The sequence below is a fragment of the Rhamphochromis longiceps genome, linkage group LG17, assembly GCF_057381845.1.
Source record: "Rhamphochromis longiceps isolate RC_006_pf linkage group LG17, R_longiceps_female_GT1.1, whole genome shotgun sequence".
Lineage (NCBI taxonomy): Eukaryota > Metazoa > Chordata > Actinopteri > Cichliformes > Cichlidae > Rhamphochromis > Rhamphochromis longiceps.
The window spans coordinates 32440855-32461090 of NC_140573.1; the positions used below are offsets into that span (position 1 = coordinate 32440855).

General features: G+C 38.5%; 2 protein-coding genes, 1 long non-coding RNA gene and 1 pseudogene across 7 annotated transcripts; 3 read left to right on the forward strand and 1 right to left on the reverse strand.

Moving 5' to 3' along the window:
• The first annotated feature begins 117 nt into the window (after positions 1-117).
• Positions 118-4275, forward strand: yeats4 (YEATS domain containing 4). The gene is made up of 7 exons (XM_085386372.1): positions 118-348; positions 561-680; positions 795-861; positions 1000-1094; positions 2010-2099; positions 2216-2303; positions 2404-4275. The coding sequence occupies exons 1-7, from the start codon at positions 298-300 to the stop codon at positions 2571-2573; spliced, it is 681 nt and encodes a 226-aa protein (XP_085242498.1). The 5' UTR covers positions 118-297; the 3' UTR covers positions 2574-4275.
• A 364-nt stretch (positions 4276-4639) lies between these two features.
• On the forward strand, positions 4640-17213 carry napepld (N-acyl phosphatidylethanolamine phospholipase D). 3 transcript variants are annotated; one of them, XM_085386368.1, is made up of 10 exons: positions 4640-4887; positions 9257-9344; positions 10554-10658; positions 11547-11687; positions 12235-12459; positions 12553-12656; positions 12791-12956; positions 13159-13307; positions 13679-13793; positions 15888-17213. In XM_085386368.1, exons 1-10 carry the CDS (start codon positions 4748-4750, stop codon positions 16017-16019), a joined length of 1365 nt encoding a protein of 454 aa, XP_085242494.1. In that variant the 5' UTR covers positions 4640-4747; the 3' UTR covers positions 16020-17213. The 3 variants fall into 3 exon arrangements, with proteins under 3 accessions (XP_085242494.1, XP_085242496.1, XP_085242495.1); XM_085386370.1 differs by lacking the exon at positions 4640-4887 and adding an exon at positions 7401-7535; XM_085386369.1 differs by lacking the exon at positions 4640-4887 and adding an exon at positions 7429-7690.
• On the forward strand, positions 5456-7251 carry LOC146649994 (uncharacterized; annotated as a pseudogene). Its single transcript, XR_014908110.1, has 2 exons — positions 5456-5734; positions 6043-7251. The product of XR_014908110.1 is annotated as an uncharacterized LOC146649994 (transcript).
• LOC146649995 (uncharacterized) lies at positions 13160-20054 on the reverse strand. 2 transcript variants are annotated; one of them, XR_014908112.1, is made up of 4 exons: positions 19810-20054; positions 15894-16056; positions 13667-14482; positions 13160-13299 (listed from the first exon to the last, which is right to left on the reverse strand). It is a non-coding gene; the product is annotated as an uncharacterized LOC146649995 (long non-coding RNA). The 2 variants fall into 2 exon arrangements; XR_014908111.1 differs by lacking the exon at positions 13667-14482 and having other exon boundaries at positions 19810-19959.
• Between the last annotated feature and the right edge of the window lie 182 nt (positions 20055-20236).

Here is a 20236-nt window from a genome sequence, read left to right on the forward strand (position 1 = left end):
GGAACTAACAGGTTCATTGACCATAGTTTGGTTGCTTTTGTAATGGCCGCAAACGTTCTTGCTTCCGCCGGGCCCGGAACCTTAGAATCCTGGTAGCCTTTCTATCAGGACAGATTAATACGTTGCACTACCTACTTCCGGCGCTTGTTTGGCTGGCAGTTTAAAATGGTAGTACGCTGTGTGTAACGCCTACTTTTAATGCCTAAATGGCAAGGTTTTTAGACAAGAAAGCTGAGAGGACAACAAAGAGTCCTGCATAACGCACTAAAGGATTAGCGGCACTGTTTTAGTTGTAATATGTTCAAAAAGATGACTGAATTTGGTCCAGATTCCGGGGGGCGCGTTAAGGTAACGTAACTAACGCCACACTCTAGTGTAGTGTAGGCGAACCACTTTGTGATTTTATATCATTTAAAACAATGAGCAGAATAATTTAACGTGGATTGAGATAACTTGACGAAAATCGCGTGGTCGGATTCAATTTATGTACTTCTGTATTTGCCACTTGTACCGTTGTCATGCCTGTTTTTAAATTTCTGTATTCTCTCTGTTGGCTGCAGGGAGTGACTATTGTGAAGCCTATTGTATTTGGGAATGTTGCCCGCTACTTTGGAAAGAAGAGAGAAGAGGATGGGCACACACACCAGTGGTCTGTGTATGTGAAGCCTTACAGAAATGAGGTGAGGCATCCACATCAGTAAGAGGGATTTAGCAGGGCCTACAAAATGTGTCATTTACCTGAAAAACGATACAAAATGCTGTTTGAAAAGACTTAAAAAATACTTTTCTACCAGGATATGTCAGCTTATGTGAAAAAGATCCAGTTCAAGCTACATGAGAGCTATGGTAACCCTCTGAGAGGTGAGATGACTCTTTACATTGCAAGTATGAAATATTGAAGGATTTACTGGAAATAGTAATCTATCCATTTTTAATATATGACACTTTTTCAGAAAATTCATTATTCTGTGAAGCTCTCTGTGTTTCTCTTATTTCCAGTGGTCACTAAGCCTCCATATGAAATCACAGAGACAGGCTGGGGGGAGTTTGAGATCATCATCAAGATCTTCTTCATCGATCCCAATGAAAGACCTGTAAGAGCCAACACAAAGAGTTACTTAGCTGTTTCAGAGAAAGCTGAGCGATCCGTGGTGCAGTTGTCATCACCGTTTCCTTACAACAAGGTCCAGGGTTTGAATCCACCATACAGGTGGACCAGAATGAAAGGGTTTTAATATATTTTGACTGCTTGATGATAGACATTTTAGAGCTTGAGTGGCATGTGGACACAGTGGTTAGCAGCCTTGCCTCAAAGCAAAGTTTGTCCTTCCTGGTCAGCTGGGCCATTTTTGTGTGGAGCATGTTCTCCCTGTATCTGCGTAGCTTCTCTCAGTGTCATCCTCCCACAGTCACACATGTTAGGGTAACTAGTTCTAAATTAGTTGCCTTTCAATCTGTATTAGCTCTGTTATAGACCTGTCCAAGGTATACCCTGCCTCTCACCCTGTGACATCTGGGATAGTTTCCAGCCCATGACCCTGAATTAGATAAGTGGTTAAGGAGATAGATGAGCGGGCTCTCCGTCATCTGCTTTGATTTATTTGGGGGGTGAGGGGAAAGGGAAGAGGGAGACGGAACAAGAGATGCATATAGGAGAGAGCTAGAGTTTAAAATTTTCTAATCAGTTTTATTTATATACCACCAAATCACTTGTTAGGTGAGTGTCTAAACCACCGCCCTAGTATTTCAAATACACATGTTATAAATAAAAGAAATACACACTTTTGAGTGTGGTGTGCTATTTCTCTTAGTGTACAGTTTAAATGGTTCTTCTTTAGTGTATGGTTTCTTATAAGAAAAAAAACATCAAAAGCCATCTGATTTATATTTACACAACAGCACTGTGTAATCCTCAGCACTTGATAAGTAATATATAGTTGTCTATGAGGATCAGCTTATTTAAAATGTGCCTGTATCCATTGCTTGAATTTCTGGTTTTGTTTTCTTAGGTGACCTTGTACCACCTGTTGAAGCTGTTCCAGTCAGATTCCAGTGCCATGCCCAAGAAGACAGTTGTGTCTGAATTCTACGATGAAATGGTACCATTGGTTTAGACTCTGACGGTGTTTGTATATCAGTTTGTGTGAGCTCATCAATCGCTGTATGTTATTGTTGAGAGCGAGAACTCTGAATGCGTCGTTTTTCTGCGTTTCAGATCTTTCAGGATCCAACAGCCATGATGCAGCAGCTACTGACCACATCGAGGCAACTCACCCTGGGAGCCTACAAACATGAGACGGAGTGTATGTATTCATATATTCAACACTGTTTTTAAAAAACAAAACAAAAAGGCATTCACAAGTTTTGAGTCGCTTTTGTCTTCATGTCTGTGCGTTTCTCCAGTTGGTGAACTGGAGCAGAGGACCAAGGAGAAACTGGAAGTGGCAAAGAAGAGAACAAGCCAAGAGATCGCGGAGCTGAAAGACAAACTCAAAGCCAGCAGAGAGAACATCAACCACCTTAAGGCAGAGATTAGAAAACTGGAAGAGGACGGAGACCATAAAGAGCACTGAAAGAAGGACAAATATGCTTATGGATGCAATCAGTTGTTGAAGCAATTTTCTGTGCTCCTGCCCTCTCCAAGGATTTAACAAACAAAAAAAAAGTCAGTGTTGTTATTTGTTTGAGGATTTTTGCATTTTATTTTTGTTGAGCGTCCAAGGGAATCTTAAACATGTAAATATGTTTTGAGTTGGTAGGAAAGTGCTTTAAAAATGTAGTCAGCCACAAAAACTCTTCTAAACATACAAATGCTCTAGTTTTGTTTTTTATTGCAACACTCTAAAGAGTCAGAAATCACAAAGTGTTGTGAGCCTTTTTTCTTGTAGCTAAATCAAGTCTGCTTTTGGTTCTATGCATCTGCATCTTTTTTTTTGTTCTCCCCAAACATGATCAAACCAGTGAGGGAGAATGATGAAACACAAAGCTGTCATTTCTCTGGTTTGATTTTGAAGCCAGTCTTGTTCAGTCATCCTGATATAAGGTCACTATTACTGTGTCAATTAGGACAAACATTTTTGCACTAGTCACACACGACTTTCAGTGTGAATAGCTTGTCCTTTAGTACTAGCTTCCTCGTGTTTTATGTAAATATTTTTAACAATCGGCTCATAAACATTAGGATACTTTTTTTTCTCAATATAAAGAAGGTGACCTGCTGTGAAAAAAAGTATTTGCCCCCCTCCTGTTTTTTCTTGTTTGTTTGTTTTGCATATTTGTTACATATTTCTGGTCATAATTTAATTCTAATATTAGACAGAAAAAATCCAAGTAAATACAAACGGCAGTTTTTAAATAAAGGATTTCATTTATTAAGGGGGAGAGATAAGCTCTCCAATCCTCCTTGGCCCTTTGTGGAGAAAGTAGTTATACCTAACCCTAATAACGGATTGTGCCAACCTTGGCAACAAGGACTGCAACTCAGCATTTGTGATAACTGGCGCTGATCACTGTGGAGGAATCATGATCCACTCTTCTTTGCAGAATTGTTTTAATTCAGGCACACTGGTGGGTTTGGAACATAAGGTCATCCAAGTAATATACCAAATAATCTCAACTGGATTGAAGTCTGGACTTAAACTAGGTCGTTCTTTTTTTTTTTTTTTTTTTTTTTATCATTCAAAGGTAGACTTGCTGTTATGTTTTTGGTTCACTGTCCTGCTACATAACCCAACAGTGTTTCAGCTTCAGGGCACAAATTGGTTGCCATTTTTTCCCAGTCTTTTTCTTGTAGTTGAATTATGAACTCTGACCTGGCTTCTTTTGTGACATCCTGGATCTACTTTTGGGGTAATTTTGGTGGGTCAGCCACTCCAGGGAAGGTTCACCACTGTTCCAAGTTTTCTCTGTATGTGGATTATGACTCTCACTGTGGTTCACTAGAGTGCCAAAGCCTTAGAAATGGCTTTGTAACCCTTTTCAGAATGATGGATGTCAATGACTTTTTGACATCCATCATCCATCAGAATCATCTATTCTTGAGTTTCTTTAGATCGGCATGATGTGTTTCTTTTTGAGAATCTTTGCTTTGTCAGACAGTTTTGAGTGTTTAGTAATTCACCTGGTCTGGCAGTAATCAGGCAACTGCAACTAGTTTTTCAACATTGTGGTTAATTACATTTTATTCATGATTTAACAAGTAGGACAGTTACTTTTCGACATATTCTGTAGGTCTGGATAGCTTTTCCTTTAATAAATCAATTCATCATTTAAAAACTGTAGTTTGTCTATCTAAGATTACAATTTATTTGGTGACCAGTGCTATGTTGTACAATCCATATTCAGGGATTCAGCTTTTAGGATTGTCAAGTAATGCAGTAAATGAAGTGTAACTATTATTTATAGTTTCTACACCAACTAATTTTTAGATTATGGCAAAAAAACCAAAACAAGAACAACACTAAATACATTTTTAATTCATTCAGCCACAATTGGGTTTTTAGTTAATGCATTTTCAGATGAGCAGATCCAAAGTTTAATTTCAAAACCAATTTGAAATTAAATTGTTTGAAATAATCTTAAAGGTCTCGAGTTTGTTTAAAATCAGCGAGATTCTGATTTCCGAAAGTCAGTGAAAGCAACTAACAGGAAGTTCTCACAGTCTTCGCAGTCCGGACACTAAACCTCGTCTGTGCGTAACTTTCTCCGAAAACTGCCAAGTAATTATGGTCAGATACAAGGGCCTGCAATGGAAACAGTGTTGTCCAAGTCTGGACTGTTGTGTTTGGTATGTAGTTGTAAGTTTAACAAGGTTAAGACGCGACTGAATTTAGTGGGTTTCCTTGGGTTACATTCCCTTCAGGTGTCCATCAGGTGGAGGAACTCGAGGTAAGTTAAGTCGTATATAAACTACACAAAGACTCTTTTAAACAGTCCTCATGGGAACCCTACAGTCACATAGTCCACTGCTGTGTCCGGGTCTCAGTCGTCATTTCAAACCGCTTTCTTCGTTATACTATCTTAAAAATATTCAAATTCTCGGTTATCTTACATGAACTAGAACCAGTGACACAGAGACAGCTGGGGCTCCTGCACTGCTGCTACAACTGTGGAAAATCCCAAATGAAAAGCAGTGTCTTTAATTAAAGACGGCATCACTCAAGTTACAAAATTTAATGTAGAGAATATTCCCTTTTTTTGTGCAGCTATATACTTATCACACAACTAAATAGCACTCACGCACACACACAAGAGTATGTATTATTGTGGGGTACACCTTACAATATAAAGCACCTTGTGGCGACTGTTGTTCTGATTTAGCGCTGAATAAATAAAATTGTATTGAAATTGAATGATTTTATTACTTTTGTTTTGGCTGAGGTATAATAATTAATATAATAATAATAATTACTAGTAACATTGGCGGTGGAATCAAGGTTTAAAATACTGATTTAAAAATATTTTTCTTTTTTAACCCTCTGATGCATAGTGGTCACTGGAGTGGACAGCTACTAAAACGTACATATCTCTTTAATGCATTGGTTTCTATGGTGGAACTGCATATTAGCCTCTAGAGTGCTCTCTGCTGCCATGCTCCATTGAGGTCAATTCAGTGTTCAGTTAGTGCAACTGCAAGTAAATTTCCTCTGAATCAAAGATGGCAGACAAACTGTCACCCCTGCCGACCACTGCTGGCATATCCTGTCAATCCTTCTATGCTAAAAGAGCCCAACAGGTAAAAAAAATATGATGATATGCAGTAACATCTAGGGAAGGATATTATCTGTTTGGAATAAGAAATTGTTATGTCTAATATGTAGAAAACTACAATTAACCATGTGTCCACTGTAGTGGACATCATGCATTACCCACTATATTTTTTTAACAGAAGTCATAAATTGTCTCACTGTTTTTTGGGACTGTTTTGGTTATAATTAAGCATATAATTGTTACATTTATAAGCTACTCATTTAAAATATATATTTCTGTGCAGATCAGCTGTAGTTTGAGTTACTATAATAATTATTTTATCATATTTTGTAGACTTCAAATGCAGCAAAGAATAAGGCAGCGTACAGAATAGTCCAGGAAATTCCATCCAGCTCCAGTGATGATGATTTCATTGATGAGTGCAGTGATGAGGAGTTCAGTGATAAGTCCAGTGATGATGAGAGTGGCTGCCAGAGCAGAACAGAGACATAGGAACTACGGATGATGAAGACACAGACAGTCAGGATGCAGAAAGTGAGAACGATGAGGGGCAGGATGAAGAGGAAGGTCAGTATGATCAGGGAGCTGTGGGAGATGGGTACATGGCACCTGACCATACTCAAGCCCGCAAAAATATTTGGAAAGTCCAAGACAATGACTTGGTTGGAGACTTGCCTCCTTTTCTAGGAGAGTGGTTTTGAATGTGGAGGGGAAGGATCCCATAGATTTCTTCAGACATCTGTTTCCAGCAGATCTAATTGATAATATAACATACAACACCAACTTGTATGGGAAAGAACTGTCAGTAACAAGAGAAGAGATTCTCCCTCCAGCAATGCAAAAGAGGAAGACCCAGTGGGACCCCACAACCCGTGAAGTGGAGAGCAGTCACCAAAGTAGCCTGTGAGGTCAGGTTTGCCACAGGATATCACTGGCCCCAACTGACCGAGGTGAAAAATGCAAACAGGTGCCATGATGTTGTGTGCACACGGAAGACCAAATACATCTGCATGCAATGCTGTGTGCCATTGTGCCCTGGATGCGTTGCAAACTTTCGCACAGCCTAGGTGTGATGAACATAGAACTGTTTGGAGATGCAGAGACTAAGATGTCAGTTTGTGTTTTCTTCCAGCATGCTACTAAGGGCTTGGTAATACTGTCCTGCATCGTTATAGAACTGTGTAGACTCAAAAATGTTTCTCTTGTTGGAGATAGTTTGCCATATTCAGGTGTAGGATTCATAGCTAGGACTGTTGATTGGTTTTGTTATTTACGTCTAAACATTGGGGCCTTATGAGTTGAAAGTTCCAAAAAAAATTGCTGAGATGTTTTTCAAAGGATACAAGCAAACAAGTGTTTGTATATTTACAATAGAACACAAGGTAATTAATTTTTACAGTAAATTCACAGTATTTCATGCTAAGTGCTCAGGCGCATGTAGTCCACTGGAGTGGACAAGTTTATAACTTTATAAAAAAAACATATTTTTGAAAAAAAAAGAGTTAAACATTTTTTTTCATGTCCTGAGAAGAATAAAAGCACTTAAGAAAAAAAATCTTGACCAAGGCTTTCATAATTCATGCATCAGAGGGTTAATAATATAGTTCGTTACAGCGGTTTTCTCCTTCATAAAATATCCCACAGCCGCGGCGAGAGTTTGTCGCGTCACGTGATCAAAGGGTTTTTCGCACCGACGTCAGAGAAGCCGAGCTGGTACCGAGATATGGTCCGTAACCGTCCTGCTACATTAAGAACTTCACATTTTTTCTTTGAACGACGTCCTGCTAACAGCCGGCTTAACGTTTCCTGTCGATAGTCCCTCCGGGGTAATGCTGCAGTGATGTAAACTGTGCTGCAAAATGCGTGCAGCTCCTCATAAATGCTGCTCATTAAAACAGTCAGAAGCTAACGTTTATGCAGAGAACATGTCTCCTCGCTAAGGAAAGCACTGGTGGTATTCTGAGTTCAAGTTTTCGGGAAGGTAGGTGCTAGAACCTGACGTTAGACGACGCTTGTGGTATACGATAATGCTATGGTGGCCTGTTCCTAGAGTCATTGTTTTCCTTTTGAACACACTTGCTAGGCGAGTTCTCGGTAAAATACAGTGTGCAGTATTTCCTTCTTACGCTTGGTGAGGATATAATGGTTTAGTTTGTCAGTAGTGGTTTGCAGTTTGCCATCCTTATCGCGTGTTTGACACCTTTGCAACAGGAAACGGATAAATGTCATAATGTGCTGGTTAAACTCGATCAGTTGGCAGCTGTTGTCATGTTCATAATTATTTCCTTTCATGAATTCTTAATTAATTTCACAGCAGTATATATGATTAAGTCTATTTCGAACTTGTGTCAAGGTTATTTCTAGCATGTGCTGTCCAGTTTTTAAAGCTCACATGTGCGTTTATTCAATAGTAAAGTGATATTTCTCTTGAATTCAGGAAAAACCTGACTCGAGGTTGTTTGTTGTTTATACAACCATGGCAGGCATGCTGGCTAGATGCAAAGACCTATTTTGATTGTCATCCACAGAGCCCCATTGTTAACCTGGTGTGTGTGTAAGTTCCATTCATGAGGCCAAGTGCATCATCAGCATGGCATGGTTTAATGTGTGGATTTCCCCACAGAGAGCAAGTGCACTTTGGTTTTTTTGTTTCATAACTGCATTAGATGTAGTGGTTTATTTACTCCACTTCCCTCTGGGATTAATAAAGTTTCTCTGATTCTGATTATTTCTCTTTGCATAAGAGGATCCATGAAGGAAGCATTGCTGAGTGCATGATAGAGAGGGTGTATTCCAAACTCTGATAGTTGTGGATAATAGCAGGATAAGGAAGGGCTGTGATTAGACTTCTTGGCTTTCTCTCGTCTAAGTGCCTTCATAAATATATGCTTCTTTATCTGATGAAATCATTATTCACTCCGGTCACACACCCAGTCCTGTTTGAATGCTTTACGGCAAGGCAAACTCCATTTAAAGTTTAATTCTGCACCACCGTGTTTGAAGGAGACATTCACCCAAAAAAATTGCAGTTTAAGGTACCCATGAGTTCTTGCACGCTGTTAAGCTTTAATGTGGTAAACAGTGGAATTACAGTGCAAATGTCTTTAGATTTGTGTGTGTCAGAACATCAGTTACTTCTCAATCGCTGTTACTCAAGAGAAAAAAGCTGTCAACACACTTCTTCCTGCCAGCAAGTCCTTAATTATAAAAGCGGTGGCAAGGTTTGAACAACTGAATTTAATACACAGTGGAAGCATTTAAATGTCACGTCAGATAATAGTTTTATTTGAATACAGTAAAGCTGATGTCACTGTGCCTGATTATCATCTTTTTGTCTTATGCAAAGTGTTGCAGTTTAACTGTCTGCTGTTTGTGTGTTCTGTTATCAGTACAGTTCTATCAGTGAAAGGGGCCAGGCTATAACTTGGTTGCAGTTGTGTTTATGTAATGTCTTTGTTCTCATTGTCTTCTGGTATAATTGTGGTTCTGCTCGCTGTGCAGGACTTTGCAGCACTGTTGTGAAGTTAATACTGTGTTTGTGTGTCAGTGCTAGGTGTGGTCGGGGCGCTGAAGCCATGGAGAAGCCGTCATCTTCAGACAGAGCTGAGCTCGAGGAGAGAAAAGGCCTGGTGGAGGTAATGCACATTATCAGCTGCAATTAGATGGCGCCATGGTTTAAATGGAAAGTTCACCGCAAAATGAAATATAAATGTTTTTCCTCTTGCCTATAATCCTCTTAATACAGCACCATCACAACAAAAGACATCTGCCTTCTGTTGAATATAATGGAAAAAGGTGGCACATGTTTACAAAGTTCTGCTTGGTAGCACTGCAAATTTGGTTGCATATTTGCTTTAGTTCTTTAGCTGGAGGTGAATATTGATAAGATTTTGTTGAAAGCGTTGGTATTCTCACATCCATCCATCCATCCTCCGCTTGTCCAAAGTTGGGTTGCGGTGGCAGCAGGTATTAGCTTGCGCAGTGTATTCTAGATGTCCTTCTCCTTAACCAGACTTTCCACTTCCTCCTGGGGTATCCCAAGGCGCTCTCCCAGGCCAGATGAGATATATGATCTCTCCAGAGGGTTCAGGGTCTACTTTGGGGTCTCCACCCAGTTGGGCTTGCCCAGGAGGTGCCAGAACCACCTCAGCTGGGTCCTTTTGACATGCAGGAGCAGCATCTCTACTCTGAGATCGCTCCACATGTCTGAGGCCCTCACCCTATCCCGAAGGCCCAGTCACCCTAGGGAGGAAACTGTTACTTTCTGATTTCAGTCTTTAGTAATTTTCTGTGTGGGGAACCAAATGAAATCCTACATAGATCTTCAGTGTAGCTGTATTATTATCTGATTGTGAACACAGTGTGGAAGCAGAGCAAGGGAAAAAAGAGACTGAGGAGTGCAGAAGCAACACTGCTATGAGTTTGATCCATTTGTTTTTCAGTGTCCAACTGTTGAGGGGAAAAAAAGGCCAGCCCTGGTAAACTTTGAAAACCGGTTTTTAATTCCCATTCCGAAACACACCTGTGCTTTTTCTTTTGACCTGCCAAATGTAATTACATGTTAAAATAGGTGCTTTGAAAAGGCTTTGCAATTACTGCTCAGGTCATTAACTCATGATAACCGTTAAAGGGACTTCTTAGTGTTTTTAAAACTGTTGTGTAATCCTGATGTATGTGTCAGTCTTTGACGCCAGAAGAATTTGCAGAATTTAATAAAAGCACTGATATTATTTTTTTCATGTTTTCTCAATACGTTCTTGTATGTTAAATGTTTATTTTCAATTCTTAAAAATGTTTAGAAGAATTCAAGTTTACTATAGTTTCTATGTGTACTCATTGTTCAGGATGGTGGCGAGCCTAGAGGTGCTGAGGGTGGAGAGGTGGATGCTCGGACTCCAAGGAAGAGCAGCTCCTCCCGCAAAAGCTTCCGCCTGGACTACCGACTGGAGGTAAGACCCTCTATTACTGTCACCCTGCTATCTAATAAAACCCAAATCATGAGGCTTCAGTTTCACCTCAGAGCTTCTTTGTTCTGTGAAGTCCTCCTCTCTAGTTCCGCATGTTGTGTTTTGTTACATCCGAGTTCAGCTTTTAATGTCATGGATCACACAGTGTTCTTAAATTGGTTATATCAGGTGGTTGCTGTGTCTGTATCTACATTAGCATGCTTTAAATCTCATCTCACAGAAAGAGAAGTTTTTCTGTTGTTATTAATCATGTCAGAAAAACCTCCCTCGTTCTGTGGTGTTCCACAGGGATCATTTTTGGAACTATCCTGTTTAGCTTGTAGATGTTAACTCTTGAAAAGATATCTAATTTATAAAAACATTTCTACAAACTGTTTGATTTCCAAGTTTTAGTTAAATAACAATTTCTACATTTCATTTCTGATGAAAGAGACTCTTACCATTGTCCCAGATAGCGCAATCCCAAGGTTCAAACAAGGCAGTAGGTTTGTTCGTTCTGTTAAATCTAGCTTATGTAACCTTGGGGTAATGTTGAATAGTTCCCTTTCTTTAGGTTGTTATGTCAGGAGTGGAACTTGTTTATTTTATCTAAGGGGCATCTTTTTGCTCCAAAACTTTGGAATAAGTTGTTTTATTGCTTCAGATGGGGCTTTTAAAAATGGGTAAAGTCAGGCTTTGGGGTCTTTGTGTCTGACTTTGTCTTGTTTATGTGTCCGTTTTGTTGTTTTGGTTTTATTTAATGTTTCTTCTTTAGGCATCAGGCACTTTGTGACTTTCCTGTGAAAAATAAACTTGTATATTTTATACAACTGTAGATTCCAAAATGACTTGCTAACATAGCAAATATGCTATTATTTACTTTTTTTGCAGGAAGAAGTGACAAAGTCGTGTCGGGACAAACATGGCCGCTGGGCTAACCCCTGGCCAACGTGGCGCTTTCCTTCCTACTCGATGCTGTTCAGGTTCCTGTTCTTAGAAAAAGATAACAGCAATGTACCTTCTAGTAAAGAGGTAGGTAATCACTTACTTATAATCACCAGTTTACTATTAGCTGTTGGTTTTAATCCAAGTTGCAGTGAAGCGTCACTAATCAATTTTTAAATGTGCAGGTCTCAAGTTTATATAGAAAACAGCTGTTGGCAAAATTTTGCCTCCTTGGAAATGAGTTCAGGACAAATACATCTTTACTAAGAATCACTGGCCGATTTCATCTCACACACACACTATTTATAGGTCTTATTGGAAAACCTGCTGAGCTCAGTGAGGGCTTAACAAGCTGCTTTCACACTGCAACAGAAAAAAGGTTAACCCGTTATTAGCACAGACTCTACTGTTTGTTGCTATATTCAACCTTTTAAAAATGGGTGTGCTTACCAACTACTAGCAAATTCATAGGTGTAAAGTACAGTTATAGCAAAGGTGGCCTTCAGCATTAAATAATTTGCCCCTCCTGCACCCATCTGTTTCATCCCTTCTTACATCTTACTTTGTCTGTTATTTATTTATTTTTTAAACTATGGATGGCCTGTTCCTCTCCCTCGTCTCTCTGTCTCTAAAGGCCCTGGATCGTGAGCTCCCTGTGATGGAGCCATACTTTGTGCAGAACCCAAACCTCTCTGGCTCTGGTCCAGGACTGAGAGTCACATGGCTGGGCCATGCCACAGTTCTGGTTGAAATCGATGGGGTGAATGTTCTGACAGATCCAATCTTCAGTCAGAGGGCATCGCCGATCCAATATATGGGACCCAAAAGATTCAGAGGTCCTCCTTGCACTGTGGAGCAGGTTCCTATATATACATACATATATTTTTGTTTGTTAAAATTTTTTATTTATTCCTCCACCTTTAAGGTTCTTCTTTTACTTTCCTGCCAACAGCTTCCTAGGATTGATGCAGTGGTCATCAGTCACTCTCATTACGATCATCTGGATGCTGGATCTGTGGCCAGTCTTAATGCTCGCTTCGGAGGAGAGCTACGCTGGTACGTGAGGTGGATCAGTGGTCCACAATATTATTTCCATTCATGTCATATGTTCACTTCCCACTGTCAAACAGTGTGCCCTTTAGTGCCCTTTATTAGAAATTACATGTACCTTTTTGCATTGTGTGTGTCAGGTTCGTGCCAATGGGTTTGATGGACTGGCTGATGAAGATGGGCTGTGAGAATGTGATGGAGCTGGACTGGTGGGAGGAGAACTGTGTCCCAGGTCATGATGATGTCACGTTTGTTTGCACACCCTCGCAGCACTGGAGCAAACGCACAGCATGGGATGATAACAAAGTAAGATAATAACAACAACAATATGCACATTATTGCTTAATTGTTTAATAAGATTTAGTGAAGTGCCATGACCCTAAACAAGCCAACAGCAGAACTTTGTCATTTTTATAGGACAACAAATTCTGTTTAAATCTTTATCTTGAATTCAAAACAGATAAAATTGATAAAATTCAGGTCTTTTTTTTAAAAACATTTTTTCCAGTCTTTATGGAGCAGCTGGACCGTTTTGGGTCCAGACCATCGTTTCTTCTTTGCTGGCGACACTGGCTACTGTTCTTCCTTTGCGGAAATAGGACGACGCTTTGGACCATTTGACCTTGCAGCAATCCCTATCGGAGCATACCTGCCCAGGTAATACACATGTGCACTTTATTAAGAACATCCTTACAATCTAATGTTTGGCCACTGAATTTGCTTTTGTAATGTACATTCGGAACACGTCTAATGATTATTTTAACATTTCTACAGACAGTACTTTGTCACAATTACAAAAAAAAAATAGTTTTCTAAATAAGTAAACATATGTGGGAAAATGATGGCACTGTAGATTCAGTTTTTATTTACTCTGTTCTAGAGGCACATTCATGTTTCAACAATAAAGTCGGTAGGTAGAGTTAATTGCAGTTAACTCTACCTCTAAGCTATTCATTTTTCCATAATGCTGTGCCTATTGTAACAAAAACAGATATCAAAGACTACTTGAATATTACTTGGTTTTTCAGAGACGTGATGAAAGGACAGCATGTAGATCCAGAGGAGGCCGTTCAGATTCACGAGGACCTTCAGGCCAGACAGTCGGTGGCCATTCACTGGGGCACCTTTGCCCTCGCGTATGAGGTAATGCCACACAAATACATTTATTTAGTTATGGATCCCTTATATATTCTTTAAATAAATATTTAAAACCTAGATGATTTGCCTTCTTTGAAAGAGTTGGAATAGAAGATCAATGGCCCTCTAATGCCTGAGATTTGCAAAGATGGAATAATCAATTCTGTAGCATCAGAATCCACTTACCGGCTCAATGTGTTTATTAAGTTTGTGGTTTTATGTTGAACTATTGACTATTCACTGGACTACTGCACAGTGAATTTAAAGATTCTTGTTGTCACCATGGCATTGCCACCATGAATACTTCAACTTTGCTTTAAAACATTGGTTATAGGGATTTAAAGTCATGATGCTATTTCCATTACTCAATGCATACCTCTTTCTCATCAAAATTTGATTTTGTCCATATCTCACTATCTTCCCAAGATTAACTTCCAGTGATCACTCCTGCGTTACTGTTGTAACAGACACATCTGAGTTGTGAGCCTCCCCTAGTCTTTTTTCCCCCTCTAACCCCATTTCTTTAACAAGCAAACACATGTTTATATTTGTGCTTTGGTCATGCTTAATGTTCACATGTGTTTTTGCTCTATATCTTTTGACTTATTTGAGCTACCCTACTAAGTCCTGGTGTACTAAATAGAGGACATCCTGGGCTTTCCAATGATACGTCATGTGTTTGGGTCCCCTTTTAGCTACAAAAAGGAAGGAAATCACACAAAATTAATGGGAAGATTCTTTTTTTCCTCTGTTCTCATGAGGATATAATCATTTTGAAACAAGTTAGTTGACAGGTTGACTGACTGGTGTTTCTATTTTTTTTTTTTTTTTTTACAACAAAGGTTACATAATGCAAGGTATTTCAGTAGCATTCAATTTAGTATTTTGTTACTATTATACAACCTCACTTCCAAAATTGTTGAGGCGCTGTATGAAATGTAAATAAAAACAGAATGCAGTGATTTTCAGATCTCAAACCCATATTTGATTGATAATGAAACATAAAAAAAGCATCAAATGATTAGAGACATTTTACCATTTCCTGAAAGATATTGGCTCATTTTGAATTTGATGGGAGCAGCACATCTCAAAAAAATTTGGGATGGAGGCAACAAAAGATTGATAAACTAAGTGAGACTAAAGAGAAACAGCTGGAGGAACACTTTACAGCTAATTAGTGTTATTGGCAATGGGTCACTAACATGATTTGGCATAAAAAGAGGGTTTCTTCAAAGTGATCTTAACCACCCTGAAAAAAAAAAAAAAACTGCATTTGTAAATTATTTAAAAAATTCTAAAATTGACTTAAAAAGACTTTAAATAGTACATATCATCTACAGAATTCAGATAATCTGGAGAAATCTGTGTGCAAGGGCCAAGGTTAAAAATCAGTAATGTCCTAAAAACGTTGAGCCCACAGGTGTAACTGCATTACAATTTGCATGATTCTGTCATGAAAAATCAAAGCATTGTCTCAGGAACACTTCCTGAAACCACTCAGTGAGTACAGTTTACCATGTTATGCACAAATGTGGGCTAAATCTACATCATGAAAAGAAGTAGCCGTATAGGAACAGGCATAAGATCTTCAACAGGCTATAGCTCATTTAAAATGGACAGAGTCAGATTAGAATAATGAGACAGCATTTCTCTCCCAAAGCTGGTCTACTCATTACCCAGTCATTTATGGACTGTTTATCTTGTGGAAAGCACAGGTTTATGAGATTTGCAAATCATCATTCTCTTTTTATTTATATTTTACAGAGCATTCCAATTTTTTTGTAATCGAAGGCAGTTAGTATTTGAGGTTGCAATAGACCTAAGAGCTACTCTGTGAGTGCCATATCAATGCAAGAGCTCGTTGTTTAGATATAGTGTTGTGACACTATTATGTTCTGGCAACACAGTAAAACAAAGGTTTCATTGTTGAGCTGCATGAGTATTCCTGCAGCCGTCCCAGTTTAATGCAGCCTCTGTTGAAATCGAAGTGATATAAATGTAATAATCACTGAAAAATCTGCAGAACTAAACAAAAACTGAATGTGTTGGAGTAGCTGCTCGAACAATATCTTAACATGCATGTTTTCTCTTGTCATGCAGTATTACCTCGATCCACCTCTTCGACTCAGAGAGGCTTTGGAACAGAAGGGACTGAAACCAGATTGTTTCTTCACTTTGCATCATGGGGAGTCTCGCCTTATATCTGCACAGGACGAAGACGTCTTCGACTGATGTGCAGTGTTTTTGTGGCCCGTTTCTATGGATTTGTCTGTAACAAAGTGCAGTAAATTCATAACATGCAGAATCCCAGTTTAAAAAAAAAAGTTGTGATAATTGCATATGTATATGCAGCCTGTATCAACTAGAAATCAAAACTAGGCCACAATATTGAATGTTGCACTGCCATCACATGGTCATTGGTAGGCAGTACTACCTACAGGAGCTGTTCTTCTCATGGTTCATAAATAAGCAAAAGGCATAAGATTTACTTGATCCTGGAATCTGTACTTGGTTCTGTGTAGTAGTCAGTGTGGCAAATGAAACATGGTAAAAGTATATCAAACAAATTTAGACAACTAGATTTTTAAAATTTGAACTGTATTAAAAACACCAAAAACTTTTTGTATTGCCAAACAAGTAATCTTATTTTGTGCAGCTCAGTATTTGTGAAATGCTAACTTGCATTCTAGTGTGCATTATTGTGATTGAAATTTCGTGGTGTGCACACTGCTTTACACCGAACGAGAGAAAAATTCTCTGCGGGTACAATTTTACAGATCAGAGGATCTGGTTAAAATACATCTGCTGTGCTTATATCTTAAGTAAAGTTTTCTTTCAGGATCTTAGAAGCTGTAATATGAAAGAAATACTAGAGGATAGAGGATTTTGTGGTGTAATAATATTTCAACATTGATGTTAAATCATGCAACACTACAAAGACTTTTCTGAATGTGCTACGAGAACTCAAAATTGAGCGACGCAAAAATAGTTTATCTATTATCAGAGTCTGAAACTCTCAGCGACCGAGTGCCGATAGCAAACGTGGAGCAGTGCTGTCTAGATGTAGAAGTTGAGCTGGGTTCAGCTTCGTGCCTTGCAAATATTATGCACTGCTGCAGGTTTAGACATTTGGCTTTGATGCTGTGAAACCACAGTTTCTTTCTTTGCTTATCAGTGTGATCATTTCCAGTTTTACCTTTCCGTTTTTAGCCGGATGGGTTTGAGTCAAAGAGCAACAGTAGATTAGTGTTTTTGAACACAGTTGAAGCAAAATTCGGTTTTTAATGCCTGAATGTATGAACACATAACAGCACAATGTTGAGCTCATGTACTGCAGTAACAGGTTTATAAAGGTAAAAAGAAAAATGTTGTTTACATGTCACAGTGTCACTGATTTACAGAATAAATATTACTTTGCATTTAAAATGGTGTTGTTTTTTCTCTTCTTTTTTTGTTAGTAGTAAGATCTAAAAAATAAATGTGCACACTTTTCAAACATTAGTGCCCGAAGTGTTAGCATTGCAACAGGCACACTGGTAGACAAAAACAGGTGGGCATTTTCAACAGCGAGAAGTACTCTGGCGTCTTGATTCTGTATTTTTAGTGTAAAATAATACTGTGCTTCTACCACCCAAATTATTAATGTCATTTAATAAACAGGTCAGTGTATGAAATAACACCTACAGGCTTAGAAATTTATTTAAAGCCCCCAGCAAACAGCTGCTAACTGGATATTCTTTTTCTGACCACTGTAAGTCCTAGCTTTGGTTGTGTGGGAAAATCCAAATTTAACTTCAGTCATTTAAATCTAATTTCTTCCTCATTCTGATGCTTAATTTAAAGTTAAGCAGATACATTCCTAAATGTACTGAGTTGCTATTTGGCTGATTTGCTGGCATTTGAACAGGTGCACCGAAAGAAGAGTAATTTACTTTAGTCCCCTTCTTTATTCCATTTTCCATGGATATAGTTTTGAAATTTCACTTTTTATTGACCGGGCTAAAGATTGGATTTCAGACTGAATTAAGGATTGAAAACAATTTGGTTAAAATTACTAATATGAACATAAGTTTAACAATTAAGTTCAAACGACCCAGAGCTAAATATTTGAGAAAAAAGATTTCAGGGACAGTCAAAGTTTAATTTGCCCAACAAAGGCAAGGAGGTTATTTTATAAAATATGAATTCAAACCCTTTTCCATAGCAGCACATGGCTGCCCAGGGATGTCCAGTATATCCAAATGGTTCTTGGAAAAAAAAATCTTGTATAACATCTTGTAATTAAGACAAATATTAAAGATTTATTTTCTTTTTTTGCATTTTCATGCTGTGTTTCTTTTCTCTTTGATTGTCTACATCAGGGGTGGGCAATTCCAGGCCCTGAGGGCCGGTGTCCTGCAGGTTTTAGAGCTCACCTTCGGTCAACACACCTGAATCACATGATTAGTTCGTTACCAGGCCTCTGAAGAACTTCAAGACATGTTGAGGAGCTAATTTAGCCATTTAAATCAGCTGTGTTGGTTCAAGGACACATCTAAAACCTGCAGGGACACCGGCCCTCGAGGCCTGGAGTTGCCCACCCCTGGTCTACATGCATCCCCTCTACTGCTCTAGGTTTGCACCTTTCCTTCTCCTATTGGCAGATGCACATTAATACGAACGACACAAGGTGGCAGCATCTACCTTTTCCCCCCTCACCATATAGTGACGTGAAAAGTTTGAGGAGCACAACTTCAAATATGAATTCAGACAAATTGATCCCTCATGTAAACTGAAGTTTCAACATATTCTATTTGGCCTCTCACATACCCATAAAATAAATCCAGGAAAAAAAAATATTATCAATCTTCTGATTATTTTTGCCAAATTTCACATACATTGTACAAAATTTTCAACAGCGTCCAAACATATTTGCTTTTAAAGCCCTGTTTTCCAATTATCTAGAGAATCTAAAGAACAGCACCAACTCCAAAGCATGTAAAACACAAGAGCTGTGTCGAATGTATAGTTTCACTTGACTTATATGTTGTTTATTTATACCTTGAGCACCTCTTTCTTTTTTTAATCGGTTATTTTGTTTGTTTGTTTTCTCCTAAAGTATACTTTTTTGTTTACGTACTTGTATTTGTATATATGACTTGTAAAAGATACTGCAAGCTGTGAAAGTTTTCATACCCTTTCTATAACTACATTACTATGTATATTTGTTGTTCAATTGTTCAAATAAAAAAAAAAAAGAGAAAAGAAAGTAACGTGGACGGTGTACTTAAAAAAAATTAATTCAGACATTGAGCGCTCGTGATCATATTCAGTAAACGCAAACAACTAATATACGTTGCAAAACGCAAAATACAGTTTGTCAGCACAACTTTAACGGCTGCGTTCATGCAGAAACAGGAAGCGCATGCTGCTGATTCTGATTTAGGCCCAGATGTGTAAACAAGGAAAACTCACATTAAAGGTTGTTTAGACAGACTGTTGCTCCATGACAAATGATTTACACTTGGATTTCTGCTATTTTAAGTGGACACTAACACAATGGAAGAAGAGCTGAGATAAGAAAAGGGGACAAGATAAGGTTTGGTAAAAGATGCCAAATCTGGGAGTGGAACAAGTTTTCTATGCTTTGCTGATAAGGCTGTCTTTGATTAACATGTCCTAACATTTGACTCACACAATTTCTTCAGAGACTATTTTGATTTGACAAAAAGATGTAAAGGATTAAGAAAAAAAGAAGCAGAATAATGTTTGTCAACTGTTGTTTGAATGCTTCAAAACTGAACGACGTTTTAGAACAAAACTGCAACTTCAGCTGGCAGTGTGCATTTTCGACACAAATCCTTATTTAAAACTGCATTTTACCAAAAGCAAAATAAGAAAACGCCAGCAAGAACAAAAATTCACGAAACACAACGGAAGCGTTTTTAGGGAGAGAATAAGAGTAGCAAGCTAACAGTAAACGGCTAATAGCAAACATGACTCTACAATATTATATGAATCATATGATTAAAAGACACATTACCTGCTATTTTTCCCTCGCTCACAACACCAACGAATCCTCCACATCCTTAAAATGTGTCTCAGAACAATCCTTCACACATTTTTGGATTCTGCTGCTGTTCCGTCACTCATATCTCCCCCCAAAACACTTCCGTTGTGTTTTTGTGTTTCTACTTCCATTTCGTTTTCCTCAACTTCCGTTCTGCGTGTTTGTATGTGTTTTTAATCTATTTCCACTGTGTTTTATGCTCTTTCGCAGCGCTTTTCTGAAGCAACTGCATAGAAAAACTGTCACCGATGTAGAACAGCCCAAAAGCACAGCATTTAGATGTACTAGAAATAAGTGGTTTACTTGACTGTAGCTTAAGCCTCTTTTGGAAAGAGTTCCCACCAGTTTAAGTCTTAATTTGAAACAGAGACAAAAAAAAATGTTAAAATCAAATGAGTAT